Genomic DNA, 21699 nt, shown 5'->3' with positions numbered 1-21699 from the left:
GGGAATTTTGAGGGAATTTTTGGGGGAATTTTCAGAGGATTTTTAGGAATTTTGAGGGAATTTTTAGGGCAAATTCAGGGATTTTGGGAAATCTTGAGGAATCCTGAAAGATTATGGGGGAATTTGGAAGGATTTGGGTCAGCGGGAATTCTGAGAGAATTTTCTGGGAATTTGGGGAATTTTGAGGGAATTTTCTGGGATTTTGGGTGAAGTTTGAGGTATTTTGGGTCAATTTTGAGGGATTTTGGGGGGGTCCTGGTGGGGATTTGGGGGGTCCTGAGTGGTTTTGGGGATTTTGGGTGAATTTTGAGGGGTTTTGGGTCAATTTTCCCCCTTTTTGGGCAACTTTCCCCCTCATTCCCATCACCCTAATGAACCCCGCTCATGAATGACCCAAATTCGGGATTTTTCACCCCAAAAAAGACGCGCAGGGGGGTGGGGGAGGGGCAGCAGCGTTTATTGAAGGTGGGGGAGGGGAAAGGACCCGGGCCCCCCCCCCCAAATTAACAAAGCCGGGATTAATTAATTGATTCATTCATTAATTGATTCATTCATTAATTGATTCATTCATTAATTGATTCATTGCTGTGGGGTTTGGCGCCAAAATTTCCCCAAATTTCTCCCAAAATTCCCCCAAAATATCCTAAAAAATTCAATAAATAAGTTAAAAAAAATTCTGATAAAATTCAGAACAAAAAAACTCCCCCAAAATTTCCTAAAACAAAATCCAGAAACAATCAAAATAAAATCCAGGAAAAATAAAATCCAAAAAAATCACGAAAAAGATCCCCAAAACATCCCTAAGAAGTCCCGAAAAAAAATCTGGAAAAAATCCCCAAAAAATCCCCAGAAAAAATCCCCAAAAATCAAGAAAAAATTATCTAAAAATTCCTGAAAAAATTCCCAAATAATTCCCGAAAAAATCCCTACAAATCAAGAAGGAATTCCCCAAAAAAAGCCCCAAAAAATCCCGAAAAAAATCGAGAAAAATTTCAAAAAAAAAATCCCAAAATAAACCGAAAAATCGAGAAAAAAATCCCCCCAAAAATCCCCTAAAAAATCCCGAAAAAAATCCCACAAAAATACAGAAAAAAATCCCAGAAAATTCCCCCAAAAAATCCCGAAAAATACAGAAAAAAATCCCGAAAAATTCCCCAAAAAAATCACGAAAAAATCCCCAAAAAATCGTGAAAAAATCCCGAAAAAATCGTGAAAAAAATCCCGAAAAAATCCCGAAAAAATCGTGAAAAAATGCCCTAAAATCCCGAAAAAATCCCCCAAAATACAGAAAAAAAATCCCCAAAAATTCCCGAAAAATGGTGAAAAAATCCCCAAAAAATTCACAAAAAATACAGAAAAATTCCCCAAAAATCCCCCAAAAAATACAGAAAAATTCCCCCAAAATCCCCCAAAAAACCGGAAAAAATCCCAAAAAATACAGAAAAAAAATCTCAAAAAATCCCTAAAAAATACAGAAAAAATCCCAAAAAATCACGAAAAAAATCCCAAAACTTCCTGAAAAAATCCCCCAAAAAATCAAATTAAAATCAAGAAAAATCGCCCAAAAATCGAAATAAAATCGCAAAAAATACAGAAAAAATATAATTTTCGCCCGATTTTCCCCCGATTTCAGATGCCCATGGATGTGAGCTCCATGGCCGCCCCTCCCCCCCCTTTCCTGGCCGCCGCCCCTCCCCCCGCGCCCCCCCCTGCCCCCCATCTCTGCGGCCCCGCCCCCAGCCTCGCCCATCCTGAGGGTGACGAGCGCCGAGCCCAGCGCGGCCCTGGGGGGACCCCCGGAACCGCCCCAAAATCCCGGGAACAATCCCCGAAAAATCCTGGAAAATTTCCCTAAAACAATCACCAAAAAATCCCGAAAAAAATCCCAAAAAATCCCGAAAAAAATCCCCAAAAAATACGGAAAAAAATCCCAAATAATCCCCAAAAAATCACGAAAAATTCCCCAAAAAATCCCAAAAAATCGTGAAAAAAATCCCAAAAAATCACGAAAAATTCCCCAAAAATCGTGAAAAAAATCCCAAAAAATCCCCCAAAAATACAGAAAAAAATCCCGAAAAATCCCGAAAAAAATACAGAAAAAAAATCCCCAAAATCTCTAAAAAATACGGAAAAAAATCCCCCAAAATCACGAAAAAAATCCCCAAAAATACAGAAAAAAATCCCCAAAAAATCCCTAAAAAATACAGAAAAAATCCCAAAAAATGCCCAAAAATACAGAAAAAAATCCCGAAAAATCCCCAAAAAAATCCCAAAAAATCACGAAAAAATCCCTAAAAATACAGAAAAAATCCCAAAAAATCCCCAAAAAACCACTTAAAAATACACCAAAAATCAAAATAAAATCAAGAAAAATCGCAAAAAAAATCCCAAAAAATCCAATTTTCGCCCGATTTTTCCCCAATTTCAGATGCCCATGGATGTGAGCTCCATGGCCGCCCCTCCCCCCCCTTTCCTGGCCGCCGCCCCTCCCCCCGCGCCCCCCCTGCCCCCCATCTCGGCGCCCCCGCCCCCACCCTCGCCCATCCTGAGGGTGACGAGCGCCGAGCCCAGCGCGGCCCTGGGGGGACCCCCGGAACCGCCCCAAAATCCCGGGAACAACCCCCGAAAAATCCTGGAAAATTTCCCTAAAAAAATCACCAAAACATCTCGAAAAAAATCACCGAAAAATCCGAAAAAATCACGGAAAAAAAATCCGAAAAATTCTCGAAAAAATATGGAAAAAATCCCCGAAAAATCATGAAAAAAAATCCCCAAAAAATCCCGAAAAAATTCGCAAAAAACCGGAAAAAAATCCCAAAAAACTTCAATAAAATCCCAAAAAATCCCCCAAAAATACAGAAAAATATCCCAAAAAATCGTGAAAAAAATCCCAAAAAATTACAGAAAAATTCCCAAAAAATCCCCAAAAATACAGAAAAAAAAATCCCGAAAAATCCCGAAAAAATCCCAAAAAATCACGAAAAAAATCCCAAAAAATCGTGAAAAAAATCCCTAAAAATCACAAAAAAAAATCTCCAAAAAACCACTAAAAATGTACAAAAAAAATCAGAATAAAATCAAGAAAAATCCCAAAAAAATCCCCAAAAAATCAAATTTTTCCCCATTTTTTCCCCGATTTCCCCTCAATTTCAGATGCCCATGGATGTGAGCTCCATGGCCGCCCCTCCCCCCCCTTTCCTGGCCGCCGCCCCTCCCCCCGCGCCCCCCCTGCCCCCCATCTCTGCGCCCCCGCCCCCAGCCTCGCCCATCCTGAGGGTGACGAGCGCCGAGCCCAGCGCGGCCCTGGGGGGACCCCCGGAACCGCCCCAAAATCCCGGGAACAACCCCCGAAAAATCCTGGAAAATTTCCCTAAAAAAATCACCCAAAAATCCCGAAAAAAATCACCAAAAATACGGAAAAAAATCACGGAAAAAAAATCCGAAAAATTCTCGAAAAAATATGGAAAAAAAATCCCCGAAAAATCATGAAAAAAATCCCAAAAAAATCCCCAAAACCCCCAAAAAATCATGAAAAAAATCCCGAAAAAATACAGAAAAAAATCCCAAAAAAATCCCAAAAAAACCAGAAAAATTCCCCAAAAAAACCCGAAAAAATTCACAAAAAATAAAGAAAAAATCCCGAAAAATTCCCAAAAAATCACGAAAATTCCCAAAAAATCCCCCAAAAAATCCCAAAAAATCCCCAAAAAATCCGCAAAAAACCAGAAAAAAATCCAAAAAACCCCCCAAAAAATCCCAAAAAATCCCCAAAAAAATCCGCAAAAAGCCAGAAAAAAATCCAAAAAAACCCCAAAAAATCCCAAAAAATCCCCCAAAAATACAGAAAAAAATCCCCAAAAAATCGTGAAAAAAATCCCAAAAAATCCCTTAAAAATACAGAAAAAATCCCCAAAAATCCCGAAAAAATTAAAAAAAAAATCCCCAAAAATCCCGAAAAAATTCAAAAAAAAAATCCCCAAAAATCCCGAAAAAATCCCAAAAAGTTACAGAAAAATTCCCCAAAAATATCCCAAAAAATCGTGAAAAAAATCCCAAAAAATCCCTAAAAAATGCCTTAAAAATCCCCCCAAAAATCAAAATAAAATCAAGAAAAATCGCGAAAAAAATCGAAATAAAATAGCAAAAAATACAGAAAAAATCCAATTTTCGCCCGATTTTCCCCCAATTTCAGATGCCCATGGAGGTGAGCTCCATGGCCGCCCCTCCCCCCCCTTTCCTGGCCGCCGCCCCTCCCCCCGCGCCCCCCCTGCCCCCCATCTCTGCGGCCCCGCCCCCACCCTCGCCCATCCTGAGGGTGACGAGCGCCGAGCCCAGCGCGGCCCTGGGGGGACCCCCGGGCCCCCCCGGCAGCTGCAGCAGCAGCGTCGCCACCGCGGCCACGCCGTCCTCGGTCGGCTCCAACGTCACCGGCCCCGCCCCCGGCCACGCCCTGCCTGGCCCCGCCCCCCACCTGGGTAACCCCGCCCCCCTCCTGGGTAACCCCGCCCCGGATTTGAGGGGTCCCGGCAGAGTTTTCGGGGGGTTCTGGTGGGAGGAGCGGGGATTTTGGGGGTCCGAAGGGGAGGTTTGGGGGTTGAAGTGGGGATTTTGGGGGGCCCCGAGGGGATTTTGGGGGTCGGAAGGGGAAATTTTGGGGTCCAAAGGGGAAATTTTGGGGTCCAAAGAGGAAATTTTGGGGTCCCGGAGAGGATTTTGGGGATCCAAAGGGGAAATTTTGGGGTCGGAAGGGGAAATTTTGGGGTCCAGAGTTGACGCTTGGTGGCCAAAACAAGAATTTTGGGGGTCCAGAGGTGAAATTTTGGGGTCCCGGAGAGGATTTTGGGGGTCCAAAGGTGAAATTTTGGGGTCCAGAGGTGAAGTTTGGCGGAAACGAAGATTTTGGGGCTCCAAATTGGAATTTTGGGGCTCCCGGAGAGGATTTTGGGGGTTCCGAGGTTGGGCTTGACCATTTGGGGGAAGATTTTGGCAATTTTGGGGCTCCACGGGCGAATTTTGGGGGCCCAGCTCCAAATCTTGGCTGCCAAACCTCGAATTTTGGGTGCCCGACCCCAAATTTTGGGTGCCCGACCCCAAATTCCTCTCCCCGACCCCAGAACTTTGATGTCCACCTCCAGAACCTTGGTAACCCCCAAAATTTTGATTTCCACCCCCAAAATTTTGATTTCCACCCCCAAAATTTTGATTCCCACCCCCCAAATTTTGATTTCCACCTCCCAAACTTTGATAAGCCCCAAAATTTTGATTTCCGCCCCCGGAATTTTGATTTCCACCTCCAGAACCTTGATAACCTCCATAATTTTGATCTCCACCTCCAAGACTTTGATCTCCACCTCCAGAACTTTGATTTCCACCACCCAAATTTTGATAACCCCCAAAATTTTGATCTCCACTTCCATAACTTTGATGTCCACCTCCAAAATTTTGATTTCCACCTCCAGAACCTTGGTAACCCCCAAAATTCTGATGACCTCCAGAACTTTGATGTCCACCTCCATAATTTTGATCTCCACCTCCAGAACTTTGATGTCCACCTCGAGAACCTTGATGACCACCCAAATTTTGATGTCCACCTCCATAACTTTGATTTCCACCACCCAAATTTTGATAACCCTCAAAACTTTGATCTCCACCTCCAAAATTTTGATGTCCACCTCCAGAACTTTGATGTCCACCTCCAGAACTTTGATTTCCACCTCCAGAACCTTGGTAACCCCCAGAACCTTGATAAGCACCCAAATTTTGATGTCCACCTCCAGAACTTTGATCTACACCTCCATAATTTTGATGTCCACCCCCATAACTCTGATGTCCACCTCCATAACTTTGATGTCCTCCATAACTTTGATCTCCACCTCCATAATTTTGATTTCCACCTCCAGAACTTTGGTAACCTCCATAACTCTGATGTCCACCCCCATAACTTTGATCTCCACCTCCAGAACTTTGATTTCCACCTCCAGAACCTTGGTAACCTCCAAAATTCGGATGTCCACCTCCATAACTTTGATGTCCACCTCCATAACTTTGATGTCCACCTCCATAACTTTGATGTCCTCCATAACTTTGATCTCCACCTCCAAAATTTTGATTTCCACCTCCAGAACTTTGGTAACCTCCATAACTTTGATGTCCACCTCCATAACTTTGATGTCCTCCATAATTTTGATGTCCACCTCCATAACCCTGGTGTCCACCTCCATAACTCTGGTGTCCACCTCCCTGGCCCTGGTTCCCGGCGCTCCTGGCTCCCACCTCCTCCGGCCGGTTCTGGTGGTGGCCCCAGCAGGGCTGGAAGCACACGGTGACCCTGGCGAAGGGCCTGGCCGCCATCTTGGACATCTCCTGCCGGTGGCGGCGCCGCTCGTGCCGCGCGTCCAGGCCCTGCTTGGCCTTCCAGAGCAGCACGCAGACGGCCAGGAAGAGGAAGAAGCACGAGAAGAAGACCGAGAAGAAGACAAAGAGGTCGATGTGCGCCTGGTCCTGGCGGAAGAAGAGGAGGCCCTGAGAAGGTTCCGGGCCGCCCAGCACCAGCAGGTAGAACCTGGTGGACTTGAGGGGGTGGCCCTGGTGGGGGTAGGTGAGGACCAGGCGGTCGCGGACGCCGCGCACCACCAGGGCGGGCACGGGCTGGGCGATGGTCAGGTAGGTCACCAGGCCCTGGGCGCGTTCCTCCAGGAGAGCGGGGGCGCCGGGGCTCGGGGAGGGTCCCTCCGGGGGTCTGGGGTGGGGCGTGGGGACAACCAGGGGGGGCTGGGGGCTACCAAGGCCTCTGGGGTCATCTGAGTGACCAGAGTGACCAGTAAAACCAGTATGACCAGTCTGGCCACCCATGTGGGTTTGGGGGCTACCAAAAGCTCTGGGGTCATCAGAATGACCATCATGACCACCTTGACCAGTTTGGCCACCCAGGTGGGTCTGGGGGCTACCGAGGGCTCTGGGGTCATCCGAGTGACCGGAGGGACCGGAGTGACCACCATGACCAGTTTGGCCACCGAAATCACCTCTGGGGCTACCGAGGCCTCTGGGGTCATCAGAGTGACCGGAGTGACCACCATGACCAGTGTGACCTCCAAGGTGGCTTTGGGGGCCACCAAAACTTCTGGGGTCATCCGAGTGACCGGAGTGACCAGTTTGGCCACCAAAGGTTCTGGGGTCATCACCTTGACCAGTGTGACCAGCTTGACCAGTGTGACCATCATGACCAGTGAAGTCATCTCTGGGGCCACCAAAGGTTCTGGGGTCATCTGAGTGACCACCATGACCAGTTTGGCCACCAAAATCACCTCTGGGGCTACCGAGGGCTCTGGGGTCATCACCTTGACCATCATGACCAGTATGACCAGTTTGGTCACCCAGGTGGGTCTGGGGGCTACCAAGGGCTCTGGGGTCATCAGCTTGACCAGTGTGACCAGTTTGGCCACCGAAATCACCTCTGGGGCTACCAAAGGTTCTGGGGTCATCCAAGTGACCGGAGTGACCAGCGTGACCAGTTTGGCCACCAAAGGTTCTGGGGTCATCACCTTGACCATCGTGACCAGTATGACCAGTTTGGCCACTCAGGTGGGTCTGGGGGCCACCAAAGGTTCTGGGGTCATCACCTTGACCAGTGTGACCACTGAAGTCACCTCTGGGGCCACCAAAGGCACTGGGGTCATCAGCTTGACCATCATGACCAGTATGACCAGTTTGGCCACCCAAGTGGCTTTGAGGGCCACCAAAGGTTCTGGGGTCATTGGAGTGACCACCATGACCAGTGTGACCACCAAGGTGGCTTTGAGGGCTACCAAAGGTTCTGGGGTCATCACCTTGACCAGTAAAACCAGTATGACCAGTTTGGCCACCCAGGTGGGTCTGGGGGCTACCAAAGGTTCTGGGGTCATCAGCTTGACCAGTGTGACCAGTTTGGTCACCGAAATCACCTCTGGGGCCACCAAAGGTTCTGGGGTCATCACCTTGACCATCATGACCACCATGACCAGTTTGGCCACCCAGGTGGGTCTGGGGGCTACCAAAGGTTCTGGGGTCATTGGAGTGACCACCATGACCACCATGACCAGTTTGGCCACCAAAGGTTCTGGGGTCATCACCTTGACCATCGTGACCAGTATGACCAGTTTGGCCACCAAAGGTTCTGGGGTCATCACCTTGACCATCGTGACCAGTGTGACCAGTTTGGCCACTCAGGTGGGTCTGGGGGCCACCAAAAGCTCTGGGGTCATCAGCTTGACCACCATGACCAGTGTGACCAGTGAAGTCACCTCTGGGGCCACCAAAGGTTCTGGGGTCATCCGAGTGACCGGAGTGACCAGTCTGGCCACCCAGGTGGGTCTGGGGGCTACCAAAGGTTCTGGGGTCATCAGAGTGACCGGAGTGACCACCATGACCAGTTTGGCCACCAAAGGTTCTGGGGTCATCACCTTGACCAGTGCGACCAGTTTGGCCACTGAAGTCACCTCTGGGGCCACCAAAGGTTCTGGGGTCATCAGCTTGACCAGTGTGACCAGTGAACTCAGCTCTGGGGCCACCAAGGGCTCTGGGGTCATCACCTTGACCAGTAAAACCAGTATGACCAGTTTGGCCACCCAGGTGGGTCTGGGGGCCACCAAAGGTTCTGGGGTCATCACCTTGACCATCATGACCAGTGTGACCACCAAGGTGGCTTTGGGGGCTACCAAGGGCTCTGGGGTCATCACCTTGACCATCGTGACCATCAGGACCACCATGACCAGTTTGGCCACCCAAGTGGCTTTGAGGGCCACCAAAGGTTCTGGGGTCATTGGAGTGACCACCATGACCACTTTGGCCACTGGGATTGGCTCCTGGACCACCAAAAGCTCTGGGGTCATCACCTTGACCATCATGACCAGTGTGACCAGTTTGGCCACCAAAGTCACCTCTGGGGCCTCCAGTTTGCCCAGTTTGGCCACCGGGAGCAGCTCCAGGACCTCCAGAACTTCCGGGGTCACCGGTGGGAGCAGCCCCACCATCAGCAGGGCCACCAAAGGGGCCACCAAAGGTCCCAAAGGTGCCACCATCGTTGGTTCCAGTGCCACCAAAGGTCCCAAAAGTGCCACCACCAATTCCTGAGGTCCCAAAGGTGCCACCACCACCCCCGCCTTGACCACCAAAGGTCCCAAAGGTGCCACCACCAATCCCACCAGTCCCAAAGGTGTCACCAGCAGTTCCTGAAGATCTGAAGGTGCCACCACTGGTCCCAAAGGTGCCACCGCCCCCTCCAAAGGTGTCGCCACCAATTCCTGAGGTCCCAGAGGTGCCACCACCACCTCCTGAAGACCTCAAGGTGCCACCACCACCATCTCCTTGATGACCACCACCAAAGGTCCCAAAGGTGCCACCACCACCAAAGGTCCCAAAGGTGTCACCACCACCTCCCGAAGACCTCAAGGTGTCACCACCAGTTCCTGAAGACCTCAAGGTGTCACCCCCACCTCCTAAGGTCCCAAAGGTGCCACCACCACCACCACCTTGATGATCACCACCGAAGGTCCCAAAGGCGTCACCACCACCTCCTGAAGACCTCAAGGTGCCACCACCACCACTGAAGGTCCCAAAGGTGCCACCGCTGGTCCCAAAGGCGTCACCACCACCTCCTGAGGACCTCAAGGTGCCACCACCACCACCACCAAAGGTCCCAAAGGCGTCACCACCACCTCCCGAAGACCTCAAGGTGCCACCGCCAGTCCCGAAGGTCCCCGAGGCGCCCCCGGGCGCCTGCACCCGCACGCGGTGGCGCCCCGTGCCCGGCTCCACGTCCACGGCGAAGGTGTCGTAGGCGGTGGCCACGTAGAGGTCGACGGCGCCGAAGGTGACGTCCAGGGTGACGCGGATGTCCACGTTGGTGAACTTGGGCTGGACGGCGAAGGGCACCGAGCGGCCGGGGGGCAGCGGGCGGCGCTGGGGCGGTGGGAAGCAGTGGCTCTGGGACACGGGGTCCAGGCAGTACTCCTGCTCCACCGACAGCAGGCGGTAGCACTGCTGGCCACCAACCGGGTGGCCCTGGAAGGAGTCGCGGCACTTGGAGCACTGTGGGGACATCAGAAATGACATGGTTGAGGTTGTGGAGATCATGGAGATGGTTTAAGTTCACTTTAGAGCACCCTGGTGGCAACAGAACCTCAAGGAACCTGGTGGGTTCCATCCCTACGTCCCCACCAGAACATCACAGAGAAGGTTTTGGCATTGGGAGCACTGTGGGGACATCAAAAATGACGTGGTTGAGGTCACAGAGGTCATGGAGATGATTTAAGTTCACTTTAGAGCACCCTGGTGGCAGCAGAACCTTGAGGAACCATGGTGGGTTCCATCCCTACGTCCCCACCAGAACATCTTAGAGAAGGTTCTGGCATTTGAGGACACCCAGGAGATGTCAAAATGTCATGGTTGAGGTCGTGGAGATGATTGAAATTCACTTTAGAGCACCCTGGGGGCAGCAGAACCTCGAGGAACCTGGTGGGTTCCATCCCTACGTCCCCACCAGAACCCCCTGGAGAAGGTTCTGGCACTTGGAGCACTGTGGGGACATCAAAAGTGTCGTGGTTGAGGTTGTGGAGATCATGGAGGTCGTCAAAATTGAGTTTAAAGCACCCTGGTGGCAGCAGAACCTTGAGGAACCTGGTGGGTTCCATCCCTACGTCCCCACCACAAAGCCCCGGAGAAGGTTCTGGCATTGGGAGCACTGTGGGGACATCAAAAATGATGTGGTTGAGGTCACAGAGGTCATGGAAATGGTTGGAATTCACTTTAGAGCACCCTGGGGGCAGCAGAACCTCAAGGAACCATGGTGGGTTCCATCCCTACGTCCCCACCACAAAACCATGGAGAAGCGTCTGGCATTTGAGGACACCCAGGAGATGTCAAAATGTCATTGTCAGGGTCACTGAGGTCATCGGGGTTGAGATCAAAGCACCCCGGTGGCAGCAGAACCTTGAGGAACCTGGTGGGTTCCATCCCTACGTCCCCACCAGAACATCACAGAGAAGGTTCTGGCCCTTGGAGCACAGTGGGGACATGGAAAATGTCATGGTCATGGTCATGGGGGTCATTAAGATCACGGGGATGGAGCTCAGGCCATGCTGGTGGCAGAAGAACCTCGAGGAACCTGGTGGGTTCCATCCCTACGTCCCCACCAGGGTGGCCCTGGAAGGAGTCACAGCACTTGGAGCACTGTGGGGACATCAGAAATGTCGTGGTTGAGGTTGTGGAGATCATGGAGGTCATCAAAATTGAGTTTAAAGCACCCTGGGGGCAGCAGAACCTTGAGGAACCTGGTGGGTTCCATCCCTACGTCCCCACCACAAAACCCTGGAGAAGGTTCTGGCATTTGAGGACACCCAGGAGATGTCAAAATGTCATGGTTGAGATCATGGAGGTCATGGAGATGGTTGGAATTCACTTTAGAGCACCCCGGTGGCAGCAGAACCTTGAGGAACCTGGTGGGTTCCATCCCTACGTCCCCACCACAAAGCCCCAGAGAAGGTTCTGGCCCTTGGAGCACTGTGGGGACATGGAAAATGTCGTGGTTGAGGTCGTGGAGATGACTGGAGTTCACTTTAGAGCACCCTGGGGGCAGCAGAACGCTGAGGAACCATGGTGGGTTCCATCCCTACGTCCCCACCAGAACATCACAGAGAAGGTTCTGGCCCTTGGAGCACTGTGGGGACATGGAAAACGTCATGGTCAGGGTCGTGGAGGTCATGGAAATGGGTGGAATTCACTTTAAAGCACCCTGGTGGCAGCAGAACCTTGAGGAACCATGGTGGGCTCCATCCCTACGTCCCCACCATAAAACCCCGTAGAAGGTTCTGGCCCTTGGAGCACTGTGGGGACATGGAAAATGTCGTGGTCAGGGTCGTGGAGATCATGGAGGTCATTGGGGTTGAGATCAGAGCACCCTGGTGGCAGCAGAACCTTGAGGAACCTTTGTGGGTTCCATCCCTACGTCCCCACCACAAAACCCTGGAGAAGGTTCTGGCCCTTGGAGCACTGTGGGGACATCAGAAATGTCGTGGTTGAGGTGATGGAGATCATGGAGATGGTTGGAATTCACTTTAGAGCACCCTGGGGGCAGAAGAACCTCGAGGAACCTGCTGGGTTCCATCCCTACGTCCCCACCAGAACATCTTAGAGAAGGTTCTGGCATTGGGAGCACTGTGGGGACATGGAAAATGTCATGGTCAGGGTCGTGGAGGTCGTGGAGGTCATTGGGGTTGAGATCAAAGCACCCTGGTGGCAGCAGAACCTTGAGGAACCATGGTGGGCTCCATCCCTACGTCCCCCCCATAAAACCCCGTAGAAGGTTCTGGCCCTTGGAGCACTGTGGGGACATGGAAAGTGTCATGGTTGAGGTCATGGAGATCATGGAGATGGTTGGAATTCACTTTAAAGCACCCTGGGGGCAGAAGAACCTCGAGGAACCATGGTGGGTTCCATCCCTACGTCCCCACCACAAAGCCCCGGAGAAGCTTCTGGCCCTTGGAGCACTGTGGGGACATGGAAAATGTCATGGTCGGGGTCGTGGAGGTCATGGAAATCACGGAGATGGAGCTCAGGCCATGCTGGTGGCAGCAGAACCTCGAGGAACCTTTGTGGGTTCCATCCCTACGTCCCCACCAGGGTGGCCCTGGAAGGAGTCGCGGCACTTGGAGCACTGTGGGGACATCAGAAATGACATGGTTGAGGTGATGGAGGTCACTGAGGTCATCAAAATTGAGTTTAAAGCACCCTGGTGGCAGCAGAACCTTGAGGAACCTGGTGGGTTCCATCCCTACGTCCCCACCACAAAGCCCCGGAGAAGGTTCTGGCATTGGGAGCACTGTGGGGACATCAAAAATGATGTGGTTGAGGTCACAGAGGTCATGGAGATGGTTGGAATTCACTTCAGAGCACCCTGGGGGCAGAAGAACCTCAAGGAACCTGGTGGGTTCCATCCCTACGTCCCCACCACAAAGCCCCGGAGAAGGTTCTGGCCCTTGGAGCACTGTGGGGACATGGAAAATGTCATGGTCAGGACTGTGGAGGTCATGGAGGTCATTGGGGTTGAGATCAGAGCACCCTGGTGGCAGCAGAACCTTGAGGAACCTGGTGGGTTCCATCCCTACGTCCCCACCACAAAACCCTGGAGAAGGTTCTGGCATTGGGAGCACTGTGGGGACATCAAGAATGTCATGGATGAAGTCATGGAGATCATGGAGATGGTTGGAATTCACTTTAAAGCACCCTGGGAGCAGAAGAACCTCGAGGAACCTGGTGGGTTCCATCCCTACGTCCCCACCAAAACACCCTGGAGAAGCGTCTGGCATTTGAGGACACCCAGGAGATGTCAAAATGTCATGGTCAGGGTCATGGAGGTCATGGGGATGATTGAAGTTCACTTTAAAGCACCCTGGGGGCAGAAGAACCTTGAGGAACCTGCTGGGTTCCATCCCTACGTCCCCACCAAAACATCACAGAGAAGGTTCTGGCATTGGGAGCACTGTGGGGACATGGAAAATGTCATGGTCAGGGTCGTGGAGGTCATTGGGATTGAGATCAAAGCACCCTGGGGGCAGCAGAACCTTGAGGAACCATGGTGGGTTCCATCCCTACGTCCCTACCAGAACCCCCTGGAGAAGGTTCTGGTACTTGGAGCACTGTGGGGACATCAAGAATGACGTAGTTGAGGTGATGGAGATCATGGAGATGATTTAAGTTCACTTTAGAGCACCCTGGTGGCAGCAGAACCTTGAGGAACCTGGTGGGTTCCATCCCTATGTCCCCACCATAAAACCCCGGAGAAGGTTCTGGCATTGGGAGCACTGTGGGGATATCAAGAATGACGTGGTTGAGGTCATGGAGATCATGGAGATGGTTGGAATTCACTTTAAAGCACCCTGGGGGCAGAAGAACCTTGAGGAACCATGGTGGGTTCCATCCCTACGACCCCACCAGGGTGGCCCTGGAAGGAGTCGCGGCACTTGGAGCACTGTGGGGACATGGAAAATGTCATGGTTGAGGTGATGGAGGTCATGGAGGTCATTGGGGTAGAAATCAGAGCACCCTGGTGGCAGCAGAACCTTGAGGAACCTGGTGGGTTCCATCCCTACGACCCCACCACAAAACCCTGGAGAAGGTTCTGGCCCTTGGAGCACCGTGGGGACATGGAAAATGTCATGGTCAGGGTCGTGGAGGTCACTGAGGTCATCAAAATTGAGTTTAGAGCACCCCGGTGGCAGCAAAACCTTGAGGAACCATGGTGGGTTCCATCCCTACGTCCCCACCAGAACATCACAGAGAAGGTTCTGGCATTGGGAGCACTGTGGGGACATGGAAAATGTCGTGGTCATGGGGGTCATTAAGATCACGGAGATGGAGCTCAGGCCATGCTGGTGGCAGCAGAACACTGAGGAACCTGGTGGGTTCCATCCCTACGTCCCCACCAGAACCCCCTGGAGAAGGTTCTGGCCCTTGGAGCACTGTGGGGACATGGAAAATGTCGTGGTTGAGGTCATGGGGGTCATAAAGATCACTGAGATGGAGCTCTGGCCATGCTGGTGGCAGAAGAACCTCGAGGAACCTGGTGGGTTCCATCCCTACGTCCCCACCAAAACACCCTGGAGAAGGTTCTGGCCCTTGGAGCACCGTGGGGACAGCGACGGTGCCATGGTTGAGCTCAGGTGTCCCCAGGTGTCCCCAGTTGTGCCCAGATTCCCCATTTCCCCTCCAAAACCCCAAATTTCCATCGATTTTCACCCAATTTTCACCAAATTTTCACCAATTTCCCCCCAATTTTCTCCCTCCCAGTCGTGCCCAGATGCCCCCAGCTGTGCCCAGGTCCCCCCAGGTGCCCCCAGCTGTGCCCAGGGGTGCCCAATTTCCCCTCCAAAACCCCAAATTTCCATCAATTTTCACCCAATTTTCACCGAATTTTCCCCAATTTCCCCCCATTTTCTCCCTCCCAGCTGTGCCCAGGTGCCCCCAGCTGTGCCCTCAGGTGTGCCCAGGTAGCCCCAGGTCCCCCCAGGTGCCCCCAGCCGTGCCCAGGGGTGCCCAACTTCCCCTCCAAAACCCCAAATTTCCATCGATTTTCACCCAATTTTCACCAATTTCCCCCCAATTTTCTCCCTCCCAGGTGTGCCCAGGTGCCCCCAGGATCTCCCTGGGTGCCTCCAGGTGCCCCCAGGTGTGCCCAGGTATTGCCAGATGCCCCCAGGTGTGCCCAGGTATTGCCAGGTGCCCCCAGGTGTGCCCAAATTCCCAATTTCCCCTCCAAAACCCCAAATTTCCATCGATTTTCCCCAAATTTTCACCCAATTTCCCCCAATTTTCTCCCTCCCAGCTGTGCCCAGGTGCCCCCAGGTGTGCCCAGCTGTGCCCAGGTGTCCTCAGGATCTCCCCAGGTCCCCCCAGGTGTCCTCAGGATCTCCCTGGGTGCCCCCAGGTGCCCCCAGCCGTGCCCAGGTGTACCCTAATTCCCCTCCAAAACCCCAAATTTCCATCGATTTTCACCCAATTTTCTCTGAATTTCCCCCCATTTTCTCCCTCCCAGCTGTGCCCAGGTGAGTGCTCAGGTGCCCCCAGGTCCCCCCAGCTGTGCCCAGGTGTCCTCAGGATCTCCCTGGGTACCCCCAGGTGTGCCCAGGTCCCCCCAGGTGCGCCCAGGTGTGCCCCAATTTCCCCTCCAAAACCCCAAATTTCCATCGATTTTCACCAAATTTTCACCAATTTTCCCCAATTTTCTCCCTCCCAGCTGTGCCCAGCTGTGCCCAGGTGCCCCCAGCTGTGCCCCAGCTGTGCCCAGCTGTGTTACCTGGTGTCTGTAGCACTCCCTGCGCTCGGGGCAGGCTCCGCTCTCGGTGTTGTTCTGGCAGGGGCACCCGGTGCCGTCCAGTTCATTGCAGGTGTCGGCGTGGCCGTTGCACTGGCACCTGCCCACACCTCAAACACCTCAACAACTTTGCCCAAAATTCTCGTAATTGTCCCCAAAATTTCCCCCAAAATTTTCCCCAATTTTTCCCAATTTTTCCTGAATTTTTTTATTTTTTTCCCATTTTTCCCCGAATTTTCCCCGAATTTTCTCCCTATTTTTTCCCAAATTTTCCCCAATTTTTGCAAAATTTTCCCAGATTTTCCCTTTTTAAATTTTTTCCCAATTTTTTCCGATTTTTTCCTGAATTTTCGCTATTTTTTTTCAATTTTTTCTCAATTTTTCTTAAATTTCCCCCCATTTTTTTGCCCATTTTTTCCCAATTTTTCCCCAATTTTCTCCCATTTCCCCCCCAACTTTCCTAAAATTTTCCCCATTTTTCGCAAATTTTTCCTTTATAAAATTTTCCCCAATTTTTTCCTTTTTATTCCCCAATTTTTTCACAATTTTCTAATTTTCCCATTTTTCCCAATTTTTTTCACAATTTCTTCTTAATTTCCCCCCCCCAATTTTCCCAATTTTCTCCCATTTTTCTCCTGTTTCCCCCATAATTTTCCCTAATTTTTCCCAATTTTTCTCCCCAATTTTTTTCCCATTTTTCTCCCGTTTACCCCATAATTTTCTCTAATTTTTCTACCATTTTTCCCATTTTTTCCCGATTTTTCCCCAATTTTTCCAGACCTGTCCAGCTCATTGCAGGTGTCGGCGTGGCCGTTGCACTGGCACCTGCCCACACCTCAAACACCTCAACAACTTTGCCTAAAATTCTCACAATTTTCCCCAAAATTTTTCCCAAAATTTTCCCCATTTTTCTACAATTTTTCCCAATTTTTTCCAAATTTTTCTACCATTTTCCCTACTTTTTTGCTATTTTTTTCTCATTTTTCCCCAATTTTTCTCCATTTTCCCCAACATTTTTTCAAATTTTTCCCTATTTTTTCCCACATTTTCCCCAATTTTTTCCCTCAAATTTTCCCCAATTTTTACAATTTTTTCCCATTTTTCCCAATTTTTCTCGCATTTCCCCCCCAATTTTCTCAAATTTTTTCCCATTTTTTCACCAATTTTCCCAAATTTTTCCCAATTTTTCCCCAATTTTCCCCCCAATTTTCCCAAACTTTTCCCAATTTTCCCCCAATTTTTTCTTAAATTTTCCCATATTTTCCCAATTTTTTCCCGATTTTTCTCCCATTTTTCTCCTGTTTTCCCCATAATTTTCTCCAATTTTTCTCCCATTTTCCCCCCACTTTTCTCCCATTTTCCCCATAATTTTCTCCAATTTTTCTCCCATTTTTTTTCCCAATTTCCCCCAATTTTTCCAGACCCGTCCAGCTCGTTGCAGGTGTCGGCGTGGCCGTTGCACTGGCACCTGCCCACACCTCAAACACCTCAACAACTTTGCCTAAAATTCTCACAATTTTTCCCATTTTTTTCCCAAAATTTTCCCCATTTTTCCCAATTTTTCCCATTTTTTCCCGAATTTTTTCTCAATTTTTTCCCATTTTTCCCCGAATTTTCCCGGAATTTTCCCCCCAGTTTTTTCCAAAATTTTCCCCAATTTTTGCAAAATTTTCCCCAAAATTTTCCCAATTTTTTCCTTTTTTTTCCCACATTTTCCCCAATTTTCGCAAATTTTTTCCAATTTTTTCTCAAATTTCCCCCCAATTTTCTCCCACTTTTCTCCCATTTTCCCCCTAATTTCCCAAAATTTCTCCAATTTTTTCCCCATTTTTTCCCAATTTTTTTCCAATTTTCACCCGTTTTCCCCCAATTTTTTCTTAAATTTTCCCATATTTTCCCAATTTTTTTCCCAAATTTTTTCCCAATTTTTTTCCAATTTTCTCCCATTTTTTTCTCTCGTTTTCCCCATAATTTTCCCTAATTTTTCCCAATTTCTGTCCCATTTTTCCCCCAAGTTTTGTCTCATTTTTCCCCCATTTTCCCCATAATTTTCCCCAATTTTTCTCCCGTTTTTCCCCAATTTTTCCAGACCCCTCTAGCTCGTTGCAGGTGTTGCTGTGCCCGTTGCACTGGCACCTGCCCACACCTCAAACACCTCAAAACCCCCTCAAAAACTTTGCCCAAAATTTCCCCAATTTTCCCCAAATTTTTCTACAATTTTTCCCGAATTTTTCTACCATTTTCCCTATTTTTTTGCTATTTTTTTCCCAAATTTTTCCCAAATTTTCTCCTGTTTTTCCCCAATTTTTCTCCCAATTTCCCCTCCCAGGTGTATCCCAGGTGTCCCCACACCTGTCCCCTCCCCAGGTGTCCCCGAATTCTCAATTTCCCCCCAATTTTCCTCAAATTTTCCCCAATTTTCCCCAAATTTTCCCTAATTTTCCCCTCCCAGGTGTCCCCACACCTGTCCTGCAGGTGTCTCACCTGTCCCCTCCTCAGGTGTCCCCACATGTCCCCAAATTCTCAAATTTCCACCAATTTCCCCCCAATTTTCACCAATTTCCCCCCAATTTTCACCAATTTTCCCCCAATTTCTCCTCCCAGGTGTATCCCAGATGTCCCCACACCTGTCCCAGGTGTCACACCTGTCTCCTCCCCAGGTGTCCCCAAATTCTCAATTTCCCCCCAATTTTCCTCAAATTTCCACCGATTTTCCTCAATTTTTCACCAATTTTCCCAAAATTTTCCCCTCCCAGGTGTCCCCATACCTGTCCCAGGTGTCCCCATACCTGTCCCCTCCCCAGGTGTCCCCAGATTCTCAATTTTCCACCGATTTTCCTCAAATTTTCACCGATTTTCCTTAAATTTTCACCGATTTTTCCCAAATTTTCCCCAATTTCCTTCCCAGGTGTGTCCCAGGTGTGTGTCTCACCTGGTGCAGGTGCCATCCAGCATGAAGTCACCTGTCCTGCAGGTGTCACACCTGTCCCCTCCCCAGGTGTCCCCAAATTCTCAATTTTTCACCAATTTCCCCCAATTTTCACCAATTTTCCTCAAATTTTCACCGATTTTTCCCAAATTTTCTCTGATTTTTCCCCAATTTCCCTCCCAGGTGTGTGTCTCACCTGGTGCAGGTGCCATCCAGCATGAAGTACCCTGTCCTGCAGGTGTCTCACCTGTCCCCTCCCCAGGTGTCCCCAAATTCTCAATTTCCCCCCAATTTTCCTCAAATTTTCACCAATTTTCCCCAAATTTCCACCGATTTTCCTCAATTTTTCACCAATTTTCCCCAAATTTTCCCCTCCCAGGTGTTCCCACACCTGTCCCAGGTGTCCTGCAGGTGTCTCATCTGTCCCATCCCAGGTGTCCCCAAATTCTCAATTTTTCACCCATTTTCCCCCAATTTTCCCCCAATTTTCCTCAAATTTTCACTGATTTTAACCTCCCAGGTATCACACCTGTCCCATCCCCAGGTATCCCCAAATTGTCAATTTTTCACCCATTTTCCTCAAATTTTCACCGTTTTTCCTCAAATTTTCCCCAATTTTCCCTGATTTTCCTCAAATTTTCACCAATTTTCATTTCCCACCTGTGTCCCAGATGTCCCCACACCTGTCCCAGGTATCCCAGGTGTCCTGCAGGTGTCACACCTGTCCCCTCCCCAGGTGTCCCCAAATTCTCAAATTTTCACCGATTTTCCTCAAATTTCCACCGATTTTTCCCCAATTTTCCCCAATTTTTCCCCAATTTCCCCCCCAGGTGTGTCCCTCACCTGGTGCAGGTGCCATCTAGCATGAAGTCACCTGTCCTGCAGGTGTCACACCTGTCCCCTCCCCAGGTGTCCCCAAAGTCTCAATTTTTCACCCATTTCCCCCCAATTTTCACCGATTTTCCTCAAATTTTCACCGATTTTCCTCAAATTTTCACCGATTTTTCCCAAATTTTCCCCAATTTCCTTCCCAGGTGTGTCCCAGGTGTGTGTCTCACCTGGTGCAGGTGCCATCCAGCATGAAGTACCCTGTCCTGCAGGTGTCTCACGTGTCCCCTCCCCAGGTGTCCCCAAATTCTCAAATTTTCACCCATTTCCCCCCAATTTTCACCGATTTTCCTCAAATTTCCACAGATTTTCCTCAAATTTTCCCCGATTTTTCCCAAATTTTCCTCAATTTCCCTCCCAGGTGTGTCCCAGGTGTCCCCACACCTGTCCCCTCCCCAGGTCTCCCCAGGTGTCCCCAAATTCTCAATTTTTCACCGATTTTCCTCAAATTTTCACCGATTTTTCCCAAATTTTCTCTGATTTTCCCCAATTTCCCCACCAGGTGTGTGTCTCACCTGGTGCAGGTGCCATCCAGCATGAAGTACCCTGTCCTGCAGGTGTCTCACCTGTCCCCTCCCCAGGTGTCCCCAAATGTCCCCAAATTCCCAAATTTTCTCCGATTTCCCCCCAATTTTCACGGATTTTCCTCAAATTTTCACCGATTTTTCCCAAATTTTCTCTGATTTTCCCCAAATTTTCCCCAATTTCCCCACCAGGTGTGTGTCTCACCTGGTGCAGGTGCCATCCAGCATGAAGTACCCTGTCCTGCAGGTGTCACACCTGTCCCCTCCTCAGGTGTCCCCAGGTGTCCCCAAATTCTCAATTTTTCACCGATTTTCCCCCAATTTTCCCTGATTTTCCTCAAATTTTCACCAATTTTCATTTCCCACCTGTGTCCCAGATGTCCCCACACCTGTCCCAGGTGTCTCACCTGTCCCCTCCCCAGGTGTCCCCAAATTCTCAATTTCCCCCCAATTTTCCTCAAATTTTCACCAATTTTCCCCAAATTTTCCCCAATTTTCCCCAAATTTTCCCTGATTTTTCCCCAATTTCCCCTCCCAGGTGTCCCCATACCTGTCCCCTTCCCAGGTGTCCCCAAATTCTCAATTTTTCACCGATTTTCCTCAATTTTTCACCTATTTTTCCCAAATTTTCACCGATTTTTCCCAAATTTTCTCTGATTTTCCCCAATTTCCCCCCCAGGTGTGTGTCTCACCTGGTGCAGGTGCCATCCAGCATGAAGTCACCTGTCCTGCAGGTGTCACACCTGTCCCCTCCCCAGGTGTCCCCAAATTCTCAATTTTTCACCCATTTTCCCCAAATTTTCACCGATTTTCCTCAAATTTTCACCAATTTTCCTCAAATTTTCACCGATTTTTCCCCAATTTTTCCCAATTTTCCCCTCCCAGGTGTCCCCACACGTGTCCAAGGTATCCCAGGTGTCCCCACACCTGTCCCCTTCCCAGGTCTCCCCAGGTGTCCCCAAATTCTCAATTTTTCACCGCTTTTCACCAATTTTCCCTGATTTTCCTCAAATTTTCACCAATTTTCATTTCCCACCTGTGTCCCAGATGTCCCCACACCTGTCCCCTCCCCAGGTGTCCCCAAATTCTCAATTTCCCCCCAATTTTCCTCAAATTTTCACCAATTTTCCCCAAATTTTCACCGTTTTTCCTCAATTTTTCACCAATTCTCCCCAAATTTTCCCCTCCCAGGTGTTCCCACACCTGTCCTGCAGGTGTCTCACCTGTCCCCTCCTCAGGTGTCCCCACATGTCCCCAAATTCTCAAATTTCCACCAATTTCCCCCCAATTTTCACCAATTTCCCCCCAATTTTCACCAATTTCCCCCCAATTTTCACCAATTTTCCCCCAATTTCTCCTCCCAGGTGTATCCCAGATGTCCCCACACCTGTCCCAGGTGTCACACCTGTCTCCTCCCCAGGTGTCCCCAAATTCTCAATTTTTCACCCATTTCCCCCCAATTTTCACCCATTTTCCTCAAATTTTCACCAATTTTCCTCAAATTTTCCCTGATT

General features: G+C 49.7%; 1 protein-coding gene across 1 annotated transcript in view; it reads right to left on the bottom strand.

Moving 5' to 3' along the window:
• Positions 1-4188: 4188 nt before the first annotated feature.
• Positions 4189-21699, bottom strand: part of LOC143693199 (multiple epidermal growth factor-like domains protein 8) — a gene marked incomplete at its 5' end in the record, with an annotated part of 31925 nt that continues 14414 nt past the window's right edge. Inside the window, 4 exon segments of the mRNA XM_077173206.1 lie at positions 4189-6778; positions 8340-8356; positions 9754-10065; positions 15827-15944. Of these exon segments, the coding sequence (XP_077029321.1) occupies positions 4189-6778; positions 8340-8356; positions 9754-10065; positions 15827-15944 (3037 nt within the window).

The sequence above is a fragment of the Agelaius phoeniceus genome, unplaced genomic scaffold (assembly GCF_051311805.1).
Source record: "Agelaius phoeniceus isolate bAgePho1 unplaced genomic scaffold, bAgePho1.hap1 Scaffold_397, whole genome shotgun sequence".
NCBI classification, from domain to species: Eukaryota; Metazoa; Chordata; class Aves; order Passeriformes; family Icteridae; genus Agelaius; species Agelaius phoeniceus.
This window is presented reverse-complemented; position numbering and strand designations above follow the sequence as displayed.